This window comes from Theropithecus gelada, chromosome 4 (assembly GCF_003255815.1).
Source record: "Theropithecus gelada isolate Dixy chromosome 4, Tgel_1.0, whole genome shotgun sequence".
In the NCBI taxonomy this organism is placed as follows: domain Eukaryota; kingdom Metazoa; phylum Chordata; class Mammalia; order Primates; family Cercopithecidae; genus Theropithecus; species Theropithecus gelada.
The window spans coordinates 12,659,142-12,677,157 of record NC_037671.1 but is presented as its reverse complement, the minus strand read 5'-3'; the positions used below and the strand labels follow the sequence as shown (position 1 = coordinate 12,677,157).

Here is an 18,016-nt window from a genome sequence, read left to right as displayed (position 1 = left end):
CTATAGGAAAGTAACCTCCAGCGTGGCCATCTCAGAACCAGTTCATAGATCTGGAACCTGATAAAGGCTTACTTGGATTCCAGTAGCTGTATAGAGCACCCTTCTCTCTCTCTCTCCGCTTGAAAAAAAAAAAAAAAAGCTAAATTGTTTTCCAAATTTGCACAAATTATTGGGCAGTTTGAATCCATCATGTTTTATTGCAGATGACATCTAATTTTGTTATCTTTTAAAAACCTCTAAAGTTGTCTGTAATCCACAGATAGACAGCATTAAAACCCTTTGGGAACCTGTAAAAATGCACTTGGATGTGGCCACATACTGAAGCTTCAGAAGTATTGATTTAAATCTATGGTTCTCAAAGTGTGGTCCCTGGACCAACAGCATTAACATCACCTGAGAACTTAACAGAAATGCAAAATCTCAGGCCCTGCACCAAATTCACTGAGCTAGAAACATTGGGCAGGGGCCCATCAATATGTATATTAACAAACCTTCCAGGTGATTCTGATGATCATTAATTCTTGAAAACTACTGTTCCACAAGGATTGCAGTTATCGTAGGTTGAATGTCACTTGGGAGACTCAGGTTGCCTGAGTTCATACCTCCAGATCCTTCCGCACTTCTTTTTAGCGGACGAAGCTGAGTATCTTCTGGGTTTGAACCAGGTCACTCAGCTCAGGGAGATGCTACCTAATTTTACTGGTATTTTCTGTCTTGAATTCATTTCATGTATGGAGATCTAAAGAGAGATGTGGCAGATGAATTGGTCTGAGGCTGAAGTGCTGAGTGGCTGTTGATGTTGCTAGTAATTCTTTGCTAGTCCTTCAGTTTGTTGGTTCAGAGGTTGGCAATGCATTGATGATACTATGTTCAACAATTTCATTAAGTGGATAAATTATTTCTCTGCCTGAGCCCTAATCTGGATAAAAAGTAGAGGAAAGATTTGCTACTGAATGTTTTAGTCCATCAGCACATATTTATTGAGTATATACTCTCTACATAAGGTTTTAAAAGATTCAGAATAAATATGGCATAATTTCTGCCCTCAATATAAATAGTGAGATAAGAATAAAACATGTAAGCAAAGATGAAAGGTAGGATGCAAACACTGTCATTCAGCAAACGATTCTTGAGACTCCACATCGTATTCTCTTTTGTGCTGCGATAATAAAATACCTAAGACTGGTTAATTTATAATGAACAGGAATTATTGGCTCATGGTTATGGAGTCTGGGAAGTCCGAGATTGAGGAACTGACATCCTAAAAGTGTTGGAGGCTGCACAAATGTTTCTTATGATTAGGCATAATTGAAACCTGTCAGTAACAATATGAACCCTTGATCAATTAAGCAGCTGACTAGTCATTACCTTCTCCTCCTTGCTCTTGTTACTCAATAAATACAAAGGGTTGTAGATGCTCAGCGGCCGTCTTTGCTCACTAGAAGCAGGGAGCTCTCTTCTTCTCCTCCATGCTAGCCTTCCCTTAAAATAGTTTCTTTTGTTTTTTGTTATCATTTCTATGTTCATCCCTTCGTTCAGTCTTGTAATGATGGTCTCAAGCAGTAACAATAGTAACTGCCATAATGACGGTCTCAAGTAGTACCCGTGGCAGTCAACCACATGCAAGGGGCTTCTTGCTGTGTCATCCCATGGCAGGAGAGCAAAGAGAGGATGAGAGATGGCAAGAATTCAAACTTGCAGCCTCAAGCCCTTTTATAATTGGCATTAATCCATTCACGAGGATGGAGCCTTCATGACCTAAACACCTCCCATTAGGCTCTACCTCCCAACACTGTTGCACTGGGATTAAGTTTCCAACACATGCTTTTGGGAGACACATTCAAATCACAAACACTCCATTAGAAGTGACCATAGAGTAGTGGAAAGACCACAGAGTTGGAGTCAGAGAGAGCTGGGTTCTGGTCCCAGCTCTGCTATGTGTCATCTATTTGATGTCGGATAGGCCAGTTTACCTCTTCGGTTTTCAATGTCCTCATATGCATCATGAGAAAGTAGTAATATCTACAAATACAAAACACCTACCTTCCTCTTTTTATAGTGTTGCTGGGAAGATCAAATAAGAGACTGGGAATAAACCTTGAAACATATATATATATATAAAATACATATATAAATTATGTATATAAATATATAATATATATTTTATATATTATGTGTATAAATATATAAACATACTATATATTATATGTTTAACATAAAAAGAATAAAGATGAGAGTATGAGAATGAAATGATGATGCTGTGCTCTGTGAATGACACAAGATGTAAGAGCCATTGCCCCTATAGTCCAGGCTGGAATTTACAATCTAGTTGGAGAATCAACACACACACACACACACACACACACACAGACACACACACAGATGTAGTATGGGCCGTATGTGATGAATACCATTTGGGAGGCACCTGGCTCATTCTCTTATATCTTTAGGTCTTTTCTTAGAGGCCATCTTTTTAGTGACACCTATTCTGAAGCAATATTTAGTGATACACTTCTGTCTTTCCTATACCTCTTCTGGTTTACATTTTTTCTTCATAATACCATCCTGTGATGTATCATAAACAATAAATTACTTATTTTAATCTTGCATATATGCTTATCATCATTCATATACCCCCTTCTCACCTAAATGTAAGCTCCAAGAGTGTAGAGCTTTTGTCTAATTGTATTCACTCTTTTATCTTCAGTTCCTAATGATACATAATAGGCATTCAATATATGTAGGTCAAAGAAATAATTAAAATATATTGGTTAGGTTATGTGACTGTCATTAAATATATATCTTTTTTTTTTGGTTTCATTAATGAATCTCAAGTCTATTTCATTACCTTTAAGAAACAGCAGAAAGGTATGATGTAGAATAGGAGAGATGCATGATGACTCTTACAATCTACTGCCAAAAGTCCTGGCAGCAGTCACACAATTTTGCAAGATAGACTGGTTAACAAGTACAGAATATAGAAATAAAAGTTTTGAGATGGTGCTCAAAGAAGCAGTAGTTGAGAATTGGAACATCTCAATTATACTCACTGCCCAATCACTAAAGTATATTTTGGTGTAGGGAAAATACAAATGAATCTGCTTAGGTTTCTGTTTTCATCTACACATGAGTGGTTTGGATAAGCTTTTTTAAAAAACGACTTTTCAACATTTATTTATCATCAGTTTAATCATCGGTTTAAAAACTAAAGAAATTCTTCCTTCTCTATTGCATTAGAAAAGATACCTTACTTAACATTTATATTGCACATTACTTCCACTTGATATCAAGAGACTTATAATTAAAGAACATGCATATTTTATAAAGTCAAAGATGTCATATGATGATACTGTAGGTCTTTACAAATGTATATACTTTTAAAAACCCCATAGTATTTTTTTTCATTTCTAATCCAATGTAGTGTACGTCTTTCTTTGTCTAAAATAAGGACTTATTGTTAAATTAACCTAATGTAAACTTGGTTTTCAAACTCACATTAAGTAGCCTGATAACTTTTTTATAAGTTTCTAAAATAAGCCATCTCTTTTATGCATAGCACAAATTAAATTCTTATCAAATCTGCTTCAGAAAGAAAGGACTCTTTTCACCATCATATTTAATTTCTTCACATCTTGTGCTCATTAAATTCAGAAGTTAATAGTACATCAATAAAACATGGCTTTTACTTTATGAATTGCATGTCGAGTGTGTGCATGTAAAGGCTTAGAGGGAAGATGAGAAAAACCGGGTAAACCAAGCTTTTTTTCTTTTCCTTTGTGTACCAGAAGAGCTGGCAATCTTCAGTACCTGGAAGACTTATTTCAAAAACAATTTATGGGGTCACATAGTCTTTGTATATTTACTTTCACCTAACTTGATGATAAGTGTTCCTATTCTTAGTTTTTCAAATCTGTATTTGCTTTTGTCAGCGGCTAACAGATAATGAGGAGACTCCCATAGCGGATGCCGCGAAGCTCTACTGGATGTTTGTAAGAACGATGCAGCCAGGCATTCTTGGCGTGGTGATCACAGTGCTGCTTTACATCCTCCTGTTCATCATTTCTTCTTTGATTTTATATTTATATTGTCTCAGGTAAGGTGCTTCAATCACTTTGTTCTTCAATGTGTTCAGCCTCCAGTCTTCTTATTGCACATTTAGGTTGTGAGGAGATGGTTAAAGAAGAGAAGTTAGAACCATCTCTACATTGCTAAGGTGAACATTTCTTTGGTTACCTGTAACACTTGTCCTGAAGACCAACCAGGAAATTATTCGACTTTAGGAAAATATTTTCCCCATTATAGAGAGAGCTAATTTTACTGTGAATTATTAAACTTGCTGCTCCAAACCAGAGACCTGTAGCAAACAAAGAGTAATCTCTTGATATCTAATAACATTCTGGGAAATTTCCTGAAAAGTTCGTCTTAAATTCTCTTTTTCTTTTCCTTCCAACCTGCTTCTTCCCACACTTTCCACCCGTTAAAGTCACCAACAGAAAAATTATTCTTCAGCTTTGATCCTGAATATCATGGATTTGGCTTGCCAAGTCATCAGTTTATGTTTGTGATGAAAGAGAAGAGAAGCAATAAATGCAAGGTAGTATAAAAAGTACTAGGAGGGCATTTTATTCTATTGATTATTTCCTTTGCTTTGCAGAAGCTTTTTAGTTTGATGTAGTCCCACTTGTCTATTTTCACTTTTACTTCCTGTACTTTTGGTGTCTTATCCATGAAATCATTGCCAAGACCAATGTCATGAAGATTTCCCCCTATGTTTTCTTTTAGGAATTTTACAGTTTCAGATCTTATGTTTAGGTCTTTAATCCATTTTGAGTTGATTTTTGTATTAACATATGGTGTAAGATAAAGGTCAATCTCATTCTTTTGCATGTGAATATTCACTTTTCCCAGTGCCATTTGTAGAAGAGACTCCTTTCCCCATTGTGTTTTCTTGGCATCCTTGTTGAAGATCAGTTCATTGTATATGTGTAGATCTGTTTCTGGGCTCTGTAGTCTGTAACATTGGTCTATATCTGTCTTTATGCCAGTACCATACTGTTTTAATTACTGCAGCATTGCAATATAATCTAGCAATTCCACTTCTGGGTATTTACCCAAAAGAATTGAAATCAGAACTTCAAGGAGATATTAGCATTCTCATGTTCATTACAACACTATTCATAATAGGCAAGACATGGAAACAGCCTAAATCTCCACCAGTTGATGAATATATTATGTGGTACGTACATCCAATGGAATATTATCATAAAAAAGAAAGAAGTCCGGTGATATGTGACAGTGTGAATACATGTGTATAAACCTTGAGGACATTATGCTAAGTGAAATAAATAAGCCAGTCACATAGTGACAAATACTGCATGATTCAACATATATGAAGTATCTAAATAAGTCAGACTCATAGAAGCAGAAAGTAGAATGATGATTTCCAGGGGATGAGGAGAAGGGTAAATATGCAGTTGCCATTCAATGGGTAAAAATTTTGGTTACAAATGATGATGAAGTTCCAGAGAGCTGCAGTGCAACATTGGTATATAGTTAACAATATTGTATTGTGCATTTAATATTTTGTTAAGAGAGTAGATCTCATGTTAAGTGTTCTTACCACCATTTTTTAGCAAAGTGCCAGAAAGAGATCAACACAGGGATCTGATCTAGGAGCATTGAGAAAATGAAACAACACAGATCTGGTGGAGGATGTGGGCAACAGGCAAAGATTTCAGTGGAAATATAATACTTAAGTAATCTTTGAAGCTTTAATATAATTTAGCTAGATAAAAAACAGAGGGAAGCAGGTTTGCAGGCAATGGGAAGATATATAAAGCCATATGGTCCTTCAAAAGTGCGATGTATTTGGCAAATCAAATGTATTTTGACATGGCTGGTGTGCAGGATATGGGGAGATGGCAGACAGCACAGTTAAAGTTGGAAATGTATTCAAGGACAAGATGATAAAAGACTTGACATCATGCTTTGACTTTCTTCTAATGGTAAAGTGAAAACATTAAAGGATTTAACGTAACTTTTAATTTTAGGAAAATCACTCTGATAGTAGAAGGAAAGGTGGGTTTAACAGTGACCAGGTTGGAAGTAGGAAAATATAGTTAGAAAGCCATTTTGATAGTCTAGGCAAGGAGTGTCAAAAATTTTAAAGAGAATATCACTAAACATGGAAGTTGGCATATATTTAAGAAATAGTTTTTTGCATATGGCTAGCCAGTTTTCCCAGCACCATTTATTGAATAAGAGATCCTTTTCCCATTGCTTATTTTTGTCAGGTTTATCGAAGATCAGATGGTTGTAGATGTGTGGTGTTATTTCTGAAGTCTCTTGTCTGTTCCATTTGTCTACATGTCTGTTTTGGTACCAGTACCATGCTGCTTTGATTACTGTAGGCTTGTAATATAGTTTGAAGTCAGGAGGTGTGATGCCTCCAGCTTTGCTCTCTTTTTGCTTAGAATTGTCTTGGCTATACAGTGTCTTCCTGGATTCCCTGTGAAATTTAAAGTCGTTTTTTCTAATTCTGTGAAGAATGTCAATGGTAGCTTGACGGGAATAGCATTAAATCTATATGCTACTTTGAGCAGTATGGCCATTTTCACGATATTGATTCTTCCTGTCCATGAAGATGGAATGTTTTTCCTTTTGTTTGTGTCCTCTTTTATTTCCTTGAACAGTGGTTTGTAGTTCCCCTTGAAGAGGTCTTTCACATCCCTTGTTAGCAGTATTCCTAGGTATTTTATTCTCTTTCTAGCAATTGTGAATAGGAGTTAATTCATGATTTGGCTCTCTGCTTTTCTATTGTTGGTGTAAAGGAATGCTTGTGATTTTTGCACATTGATTTCGCATCCTGAGACCTTGCTGACTTTGGTTATCTGTTTAAGTTTTGGCGCTAAGACAATGGGGCTTTTTAAATATAAAGCCACGTCATCCGCAAACAGATATAATTTGACTTCCCCTTTTCCTATTTGAATACCCTTTCTTTCTTTCTCTTGCCTGATTGCCCTGGCCAGAACTTCCAATACTGTGTTCAATAGGAATGGTGAGAGAGGGCATCCTGGTCTTGTACTGGTTTTCAAAGAGAATGCTTCTAGCTTTGGCCCATTAAATATGCTACTGACTGTGGGTTTGTCATAAATAGCTCTTGTTATTTTGAGATATGGTCCATCAATAACTAGTTTATTGAGAGTTTTTAACATGAAGGATGTTGAATTTTATTGAAGGCATTTTCTGCATCTATTGAGATAACCATGTGGTTTTTGTCTTTGGTTCTGTTTATGGATTATGTTTATTGATTTGCATATGTTGAACCAGCCTCGCATCCCAGGGATGAAGCTGATTGATCATAGTGGATAATTTTTTGATGTGCTGCTGGATTCAGTTTGTCAGTATTTTATTGAGGATTTTTGCATCAATGTTCATCAGAGATATTGGCCTGAAATTTTCTCTTTTTTTTTGTTGTGTATCTTCCCAGTTATGGTATTAGGATGATGCTTGTTCATAAAATGAGTTAGGGAGGAGTCCCTCCTTTTCAATTGTTTGGAATAGTTTCAGAAGGAATGGTACCAGCTCCTCTTTGTATTTCAGGTAGAATTCAGCTGTGAATCTGTCTGGTCCTGGGCTTTTTTTGGTTGATAGGCTACTAATTACTGCCTCAATTTCAGAACATGTTTTTGGTCTGTTCTGGGATTCAATTTCTTCCTTACATCTTATATGAAAATTAACCAAGATAGATTAAAGACTTAAATGTAAAACCCAAAGCCATAAAAACTCTAGAAGAAAACCTAGGCAATACAATTCAGGATGTAGGCATGGGCAAAGACTTCATGATGAAAATGCCAAAAGCAATTGCAACAAAAACCAAAATTGACAAATGGGATCTAATTAAACTAAAGAGCTTCTGCACAGCAAAATAAACTATCAATACAGTGAACAGGCAACCTACAGAATGGGAGAAAAATGTTGCAGTTTACCCATCTGACAAAGGTCTAATATCCAGAATCTACAAGGAATTTAAGCAAATTTACAAGAATAAAAACAACCCCATTAAAAAGTGGGCAAAGGATATGAACAGACTCCTTTCAAAAAAAGACATACATGTGGCCAACAAACACATAAAAAATAGCTCAACATCACTGATCATCAGAGAAATGCAAATCAAAACCACAATGAGATACCATCTCACACCAGTCACAAAAAAGTCAAGAAACAATAGATGCTGGAGAAGCTGTGGAGGAATAGGAATGCTTTTACGCTGTTGGTGGGAATTTAAATTAGTTCAACCATTGTGGAAGACAGTATGGTTATTCCTCAATGATCTAGAACCAGAAATACCATTTGACCCAGCAATGCCATTAGTGGGTATATATCCCCCCAAATATAAATCATTTCATTATAAAGACATATGCACATGTACATTTATTGCAGCACTATTTACAATAGCAAAGACATGGAACCAACCAAATGCCCATCTGTGATAGACTGGATAAAGAAAATGTGGTACATATACACCATGGAATACTCTGCAGTCATAAAAAGGAATGATATCATGTCCTTTGCATGGACATGGATGAAGCTGGAAGTCATCATCCTCAGTAAACTAACACAGGAACAGAAAACCAAACACCGCATGTTCTCACTCATAAGTGGGAGTTGAACACTCAGAACACCTGGACACAGAGAGGAGAACAACACACACCAGGGCCTGTTGGAGGGTGGGGGGTGAGGGGAGGAAACTTAGAGGACAGGTCAATTGGTGCAGCAAACCACCATGGCACATGTATACCTATGTAACAAACCTGCACTTTCTGCAGATGTTTCCCATATTTTTAAGAAGAAATAAAGAAATTCAAAACAAAAAACAAATAGTTAATGAGCAGAACATAACATAATTTGATTGGAAGTTGAAGGCAAAGGAGAGGATGGTAATTAGTATAGTCTCAAGATCAGGAGTTGAGCAGGTGGGGAATGGCTGTAGAATCCTCAGAGGCAGGGATTAGATAGAAAATAAACATTTACAGGAGATGGATAACAAGTTAACTCACTTTTCTTTCATGTTGAGCTATCTTTGATATTGCCAAGGGAAATATGTTACGAGAAGTTGGATAAATAAGTGCAGAGCTCAGGGAAATCAATATAGACTATAGATATATGTAGTTGAAACCTTGAGTTTCATTGCCTTTTGGTAGAGACTAAATTGCAGTGGGCTGAGTCAAGGATGTGGATGTAGAGTTGGTACTTTGTGACTTTTTTTATACAGTTATGCTATAAATAGAAAGTGGTTAGAAAAATATATTTTAAAAATGATTTTTAAATACAGGCGTGGTTTGAACATATTTCTAGGCAGAGATGAAAATTTACAGAAATATTATAAATACTTAAGCAAGGGAGTATATTTGAGAGAGGTCTCTGAAGACATGAGGTACAACTCAGATGGAGACAAACCTTGGATTTTGGAAAAAGATCTTGTCTCTTGATGTGATAAGAAAAAAAGGTAAGGGTGAATGCAGCTGCTTGGAGGTTTGTGGCTGGGTGCTGAGGGAGTACACATATGATAGTCATTATTTTCTATGAAATGCGAGGTGAACTCACTGTGCAAGTCTTCCTTCAGTAGACTGATCATTCTCTGATGCGGCCCTTAGGTCACTAACATCGCTGTTGTAAAATTGCCTAATTCTCCAGGGGATGTGTGTTGTTTAGGCACAGGCTTGGTTTATATTTTGACATGTCATAAGCACTGTATGTCATCTTTCCAGAGCACTTAGTTTCTTAGAGAAGGGCTTCTCTGATCACTCAGTTTTCATTTGACCACGAACTTGTCATGTGGCCCTAGGCAAAAATGTTCATTTGCTAGACTTTAGGCATTTTTTTGTGTGTAACATGATGAAATTAACATGCATGTGTAGGTTTTTATAACAGGCTCTACATGAATAATTATTTAAAATGACCAGATAAAGCATGAGATGTAGTTTAGACTTAGATTCTAAGATTAAAAATATTATCAAATAATGTTTTGTATCATTTATTCCCATATCAATATAACCCTTTTCACTTAAAATGAATGTTTACAGTTACTCTTTGTCTGAGGTCTACAACTTTATCATCTAAATTATTTGTGAAGTTAATAAAGCAAGCACAGAATTTATGCACCAAATAACTATGACTTAATGTTTTGCTACCTAAAGTAAATGGGTATTTGAATTAATTACCCCACACGTAATTATGGGTAGGAAGAGTGGGAAGCACTATAATGGATGGAGAAATAATGTAGGGACAAAACAATGACAAGTGGATGGCCTGGCCCTCATAGACAATGAACCTGGAATAATTTAGTAGAAATAAACAGGTTTTGTTTTCTCTCAACCTAGTTCTCCTTGTTTTCCGTGCTTAACCTGCCGTCTAAACTAGGCATGCTTAGTTACCCTCAGCAAGGTTTGCTTATATTCTAGAAGCAGGTGCTCTTAAGGTTTCTTCAGATGTTGATAAAATGATGGTAATCTCCTACAGGAAAAATACCTGTTTTTTTCCATCTGAGTCAGTCAGTCTCTTCCATACATCAGCTGAATAATCTGTTTACTTGTTTTTCTCTGAAACTGTGTCCGGAACTGGGGGGTTCTTGGTCTCACTGACTTCAAGAATAAAGTCACTGACCCTCGTGGTGAGTGTTACAGTTCTTAAACATAGTGTGTCTGGAGTTTATTCCTTCTGATGTTCTGAGGGGTTTGTGGTCCGCCTGGCTTCCAGTGTGAAGCTACAGACCTTCACAGTCAGTGTTACAGCTCTTAAGACAGCGCGTATGTAATCATTCGTTCCTCCCGCCTGGAATTGTTCGTTCTCCTTCACAGGTTCCTGGTTTCGCTGGTCTCAGGAGCAAGATTGCAGACTTTCACAGTGACAGTTATAGCTCATAAAGGCAGTGGGGAACCTGAAGACTCAGCACCTGTACGATTTATTGCAAAAAGCAAAACAACAAACGACCCCCACGATTAAAAGATACCAGGGCAGGTTGCCCTTCTGGCTTGGGCAGCCTGCTTTTATTCCCTTATCTGACCCCACCCACATCCTGCTGATTGGTCCATTTTACAGAGAGCTGATTGGCCCATTTTACAGAGAGCTGATTGGCCCATTTTACAGAGAGCTGATTGGTCTGTTTTGATAGGGTGCGGATTGGTGTGTTTACAAACCTCGAGCTAGACACAAAAATTCTCCAAGTCCCCACCAGATTAGCTGGACACAGAGCACTGATTGGTGTATTTATAAACCTTGAGCTAGACGCAGAGCACTGATTGGTGCATTTACAGTCCTTTAGCTAGACATAAAAGTTCTCCAAGTCCCCACCAGATTAGCTAGAAACAGAGTGCTGATTGGTGCATATACAATCCTCCAGCTAGACATAAAAGTTCTCCAAGTCCCCACCCAACTGGGAAGCCCAGCTGGCTGCCCTAGTGGATCCCCACCTCAGACCACAGGCGGAGCTGCCCGCGCCAATCCCCCGCCACGCCCGCCAATCCCGCACCAGGCGTCTGCACTTCTCAGCCTTTGGGCTGCTGATGGGACCCGTCGCCGTGGAGCAGGGGGTGGTGCCCCTCAGGGAGCCTCTGGCCTCCCGGAGCCCACAGGCAGAGAGGAGGCAGCAGGGCAGGGCTCGGGCATGGCGGGCTGCAGATCCGGAGCCCTGCCTCGCGGGGAGGCGGCTGAAGCCTGGTGAGAATTCCCGCCAGGCGGGGGCAGGCCAGCAGTGCTGGGGGAGCCAGTGCAGTCTGCGCAGCTGCTGGCCAGGGTGCTAAGCCCCTCACTGCCCCTGGCCGACAGCGCCAGCCAGTTGCTGTGAGTGCGGGGCCCATCTAGCCCGCGCCCACCCGGAACTCACACTGGCCCGTGAGCGCCGTGCCCCGCAGCCCCGGTTCCGCCCGCGCCTCTCCCTCCACACCTCCCTGCAAGCAGAGGGAGCCGGCTCCGGCCTGGGCCAGCCCAGAGAGAGGCTATCACGGTGCAGCGGCAGGCTGAAGGGCTCCTCAAGTGTGGACGCCGAGGCCGCGGAGGCGCTGAGAGCTAGCGAGGTCTGCTAGCACATTGTCACCTCTCAAAATGATGGCATGCTGGGCAGCCCAGGTTCCTCTGTGAAGCCAGCAGGGTCCCCAGCAGATGCATCTGGTCATTGAGGTGGGGTTTTGCTCTGGCATAATAGTCCAGGAGACACAGAAGTCATAAGAACTCATCTTAGTGGAAAATGCCAATGTGGATTTGTGCAATGTCTGACTGATTTAGGTTAGCATCCTTAATCAATATATTAGAGCGACAACTGTAAGTCGTTCTGGACTTCTGGATCAGTGCTGTCAACATGGCAATGTTAATATGGCTAGCATGATAGGAAGACAAAGGAGACCAAGTCTTGTGCTGGCAGTTCATAAAGGATGTGTCTAGCTCTGGGCCCGGGAAGCTCCACATTATGGGGACTGGCTGTGCAGGCTCCAGATTGATCCCTGTTAAGTTTGCTTGTTTGGATCTGATTCCTCCAAGAGCCTCAGTAATTAGATGCTAAAGGATTTCTACGAGAAAAATTCTCACTCTCCATGGCTGTGAAAGGCAAGTTGACTGGGATACCAGTTTCTCACATCTGTGCTAGATGTAATCATTTGGACTTGATTTTATAGTTTCTAAAAAGCATTAATATTTTTAGTAATTTTTCTCATTCTAGAAGAATTTGTGATTTATGAAAAAAATTGAAAGTATAAAAGTCAAAGAATAAATTTAAAAACACAAATAATCTCATCAAGATAAAGCATATTAATTTTTTAGCTTTTATTTAAACCGTTTTCCCATTATATAGTTTTTTACAAAGTTGGAATTCTACAAAAACAACTTCATATGTCGATTTTAAACTTAATATTATGTGATACATTTAAAAAATTTTTTTATTATACTTTAAGTTCTAGGGTACATGTGCACGACGTGCAGGTTTGTTACATGTGTATATATGTGCCATGTTGGTGTGCTGCACCCATTAACTCATCATTTACATTAGGTATATCTTCTAATGCTATCCCTCCCCCCTCCTCCCACCCCACGATAGGCCCCCGTGTGTGATGTTCCCCTTCCTGTGTCCAGGTGTTCTCACTGTTCAGTTCCCACCTATGAGTGAGAACATGCGGTGTTTGGTTTTCTGTCCTTGAGATAGTTTGCTCAGAATTATGGGTATGAACACTTAATGCATACATAATATTTTATATTGTATAAAATATACTGTAGAAGCAGTATAAAATACATATTTCTTTATTGCTGGAAAATAGATTGTTTTACATTTGTGTACATCTTATAAATAATTCTAATGAACATCCTAGGGCACAGGGGCTTGTCTACATTTTAAAGTATTATTTGAATGGAGTCCTAGAGACCCAGAAATACTGTTTTAGAGGGTTTGATATTTCTAAGACATTTGACAACTATTGCAAACTTGTTTTCTAGGAAAGTAGTATGGATTTATTTTTCCACAGTAGTAAATGAGGAAAGTTCTAAAATCATGTTCATGTAATGTCTTAACTTTTTAAAAATTTAATAGAAGAAATGAAATCTCATTTTTCAATAAATGTTAGTTTTTGTTTACTCATCGCTAAACATTCTTACTATGCTCATTATTCATTCATATTTCATTTTCTGTGAATTGCCTTTTTTTTTTTTGAGATGGAGTCTCACTTTGTCACTCAGGTTATCTCGGCTCACTGCAACCTCTGCCTCCCGGGTTCAAGTGATTCTCCTGCCTCAGCCTCCCCACTAGCTGGGATTACAGGCACCTGCCACCATGCCCAGCTAATTTTGAGATGGGGTTTCACCATGTTGGTTAGGATGGTCTCGAGCTCTTGACCTCAGGTCATCCACCCACCTCGGCCTCCCAAAGTGCTGGGATTACAGGCGTGAGCCACAGTGCCTAGCCTATGAGTTCTTTTTTAAGTGTCCTTTTGCTTTCCTTTCCACAGAGCATTCACATATTTGTCTTACTCAGTTTTATGAGTTATAAATATATATTAACAGTATTAACCCTTTTGTCATAATTTTAACAGATATTTTCTCTATTTTCTGCTAGCCTTTTAAATTTATGTTTTGATTTTAAAATAGTTATTTAAAATTTACATAAAGTCTTTTATAACTTTGTTGACATTGAAATAACAAATTTGACAAACAATTGTTCCCCATTTATTTACTTCTATTTTTAGAAAGTTTGAATTTGTTTTTTGAACCTCTGCTCATAAACCATGTAGAAGTCATTTGGTATGGCTAAGACATTCTTTTATCTTTAATTTTCTGGTCTGTTCAGTAAGTTGGTATCATCATTAGATCTTAATTGTTTTGTTATTTTATCTTACTGGGTTTTATTTTAAATAAATTTACCTCATTATTTTATGTTTCCGGTGTGATGGACAGAGTAAGCTTCTCTTGTTTTCACGATAATCTTCTACAAAATTTACCTTTCCCCAAACATTTCTAAATGACTACTATGGACATAGGCATTAGGGAAAAGATGTGAGGCCCATCCATGACTAAGTGTTTGGTCTTGTAGCATTCCTTCCAGATAAAGCTTCCATTGATATCATATAGATTCTTAAATTCTAAACCCTTTATCTAAATAGTACAAAAGATCTCCAGGCTGTTTACATTTTTCTTTAAAATATGCAGAGAACAAGAAATCACAATTTAAGTGTGTGTTAGATTTATTTAAGCTTGTTATAATCCTGGAAGCTGTACACAAATCTAAAAGACTGATAGTCAAGTTAATTAGTTTTTGAGGGTCTTTATGTCTTCTTAATCATTGACTTAATAGTTCCAAATAGCCTTATAAGTTTTAGCTGCTGTCATTTATTACTTAGGAAAATTAATTTAGATTAAAATAATTTAAAGACAGGTTTTGATGAGAATATTATGAGCATATTCATTGTCTAGGGACTATGTATGAGATAATCAAAGCTTTTCTACTTTCTAAATCATTTCACTGTGGAAATTTCCACAATCTTCTTTACAATGTTCCTTGGTAAAGGCAAAATATTATTTACCAGGTAAAGAAAAAACATTCTGAAATGTATGTAATTAATATATAGCTAAGCAATTCTTATTCCCTGAAATTCTCACCTAATTAGTTCATGGACACTCTATGCCCTGATAGGCAGAAATGAACTATGTACATTATGACACATTTGTACAGGAATAGACATATTTAAAAGATTTAGATACTGCATTGCATCAGCTCCAGTAAACTGAATGATTGTAACTTAATGGCTCAATGCTGCAGGTCCAGATACATTCACTGAATGCTTGTTTGCTAAAAGCTCATCAGTGTTTCTCCCTCTACTCCTTAGACCTTAATATGTCTTATGTGGGCAGTTCAGACAATGTTGTAGCTGACCCCCCTTCCATTTTTGTTTCAGCAGATAGAGTGCTCTTTTTCTACCCCAACTCTTCCCATCCATAGCTGCAAGAAGCTAGGTCAGAGATAAGGTGAACATTCCTTGACATGATATTTCTTCTCTTATAAACAGAAAAATTGGTCAGTTTAGACCCAATCACTCCTTTGATGAATTGACTTTTGGTAAATTTGCCTGTTTTCAGAACCTCTAGGGTAAAAATAATATAAAATAATCTGTTACAACTTCTACTTTCTTCCCAAACATATGGGAAACAGGGCATGTGAGTTTTGATCAATGATAAACAGGTGTCAATAAACTTATATGTGCCCGAATGAAGTGACAAGGTGCAGACTACCTGGCTGGCACAGTCTAGATTCCTGGCTTGAGCTTATTTTAGGTCACTGGGATAAGAAATTTTCTTTTCTACTTTCATGTAAGTACTTGCATCTCATAGCGTAGTTAATCTGCATTGGCCAGTGCCACTCCCCACTTTTCTCTGTCAGCAATATGTATAGTTTCTAAAACTCTTCCTGAAAAAAATTGTGCCATCCTTATTACTGAAACAATTGAACAAACAACCAAAAAAAAAAAAAAAAAAAAACTATCTTGCTTTGCTGCCACAGACCAAGGAGGATTACCTCTGCATAAAAACAGTGTGTTGAATTCTCTTCACCTTGTATTTTAATGTTGCATAAGTAGTCAGACCAGAATGAAGCAAATGTTGTGAGAAAATGATATGGCACTCTTGAACTGGCAACTGAGGGCAAGATGTGGACTCTATAATTCACCCTTCTCTTCTCTATACCAAGAAAAGTACCTGGAATACAATGGAGCACAACAAAAATTCGTTGAACTAAAAGCATGAATAAATAAATGAATACTTTTTTTATGTGGTGAGGACACACTTTCCCTTTCAAATAAAATGTAACTTATAGGCTGCATGTTCAAATGACCCTTGTCCCCAAGTGTTTTTCATTTTGAACTGTCAGCTGGAATATAATGAAGCATGGAAAGGTACACACACAGCTATCGCCTGTGTTAATTTGACTTATCAAAATGACCAGAATAGGTTTTTAGTTTGACTTTTTGGTAACAGTCAACTTTAAAAGGTACAATGCAATGTGGAAGGAAGAGTTCAAAATTGTCAGAATGATGCATAGCAGGAGAAGTGCAAAACTTTTAGTCAATGTAAATAAAAAATTCAGAGAACCCAGGGTGGTAATAACCACAGTTTAGATGCAGAATGATCTCTAAATTCTGTCTTGACAATTCTCTGTTCTAACTTTGGTATTTTCAAATCTCTATTCTGTAGCCTCCAGCCTCCATCTTCTGCTTTCCTCCCCAAGTAGTCTTTTTTCTTTATTGACCTGTTAAATAGGTTAATATAAGGCATGTTCAGATGCTCAAAACTGCAGAAGAGTTCCTAGTGATCTTGGTCATACTTACAAAGGGGCTGTCATTCTGCAAAGGGACAATGACAGAAGGGGCCTCCTCCTTAGACTAGTTCTAGTACACAAGCAGTGGTGGTTTTCACCATTGACATTAGTTGTAACACTGGACCTTTTCCTGGCACTGTGTTTTCCCAGTAGCTAAGACCTCACAGACGAGTTGGATTTGAGACAGTGCTGCTGTAGTTCTTCTTTTAGTAGTTCATCTTATGCTGTGCAGTTTGGGTCTCCTTAGTACAGATTCTATAACAGATACACCTATGTAATCTAATGGGTCAGTGCCTTCAAAGGAATATCAGACAATATGTATTGGTAGATCTGACCCATTAAAAAATAACATCCTAATTCTAACCAATAGCTGTCACAAAAATCTCTGAATGTCTAAGCATAGGTTCCTATTTCATCCTATACCATAGGAATTGACATATGGATATTACACAGAGGACTTTCACACCTGATGACATTGGTCTTGGTAATGATTTCTTGGATATAACACCAAAAGCACAGATAATAAAATCCAAAATACACAAATGCAATGAAATCAACCTTAAAAACTTCTACCCATCAAAAGAAACATTCAATAGGATTGAAAGGCAACCTACTAGATGGGACAAAATAATTGGAAGTCATATACCAGATAAAGAGTTTATATCTAGAATATATAAGGAAATTCTACAACTCAACAATGAAAAAAACCCAAATAACCCTGTTTAAAAAATGGGCAAAAAACCTGAATAGACATTTCTCTAAAGAAGATATAAAATGGCCAATAAGTGCAGGAAAACATGCTCAGCATCATTAATTATTAGAAAATACAGATCAAAACCACAGTGAGATAGAACTTCACAGCCCAGAGGATTACCACTCTCAAAAGAACAGAAAATAACAAATGTTGGAGAAGATGCAGAGAATTGGGAACCCTTGTGCACTTTTGGTAAGAATGAAAAATAGTGCAACCATTATGGAAAATACCATGAAGATTCCTCAAACAATTTAAAATACAATTACGATATGATCCTGTGACTCTACTTCTAGGTATATATTTGAAATAATTAAATACAGAATCTCTATGACATATTTAAATATCCATTTTCATTGTAGTAGTATTCACAATAGCCAAGAGGTGAAAGAAATCCAAATGTCCATTGACATATGATG

The 18,016-nt window shown here is 37.6% G+C and overlaps 1 protein-coding gene across 1 annotated transcript in view; it reads left to right on the top strand.

Annotated features, from left to right (window-relative positions):
• OFCC1 (orofacial cleft 1 candidate 1) overlaps positions 1-12,083 on the top strand; it is a 513,721-nt gene extending 501,638 nt beyond the window's left edge. Inside the window, exons 12-14 of the mRNA XM_025382309.1 lie at positions 3,930-4,093; positions 11,477-11,718; positions 11,827-12,083. Coding sequence (XP_025238094.1) covers positions 3,930-4,093; positions 11,477-11,718; positions 11,827-12,083 — 663 coding nt within the window. The remainder of the gene's footprint in view (positions 1-3,929; positions 4,094-11,476; positions 11,719-11,826) is intronic.
• Positions 12,084-18,016: the final 5,933 nt, after the last annotated feature.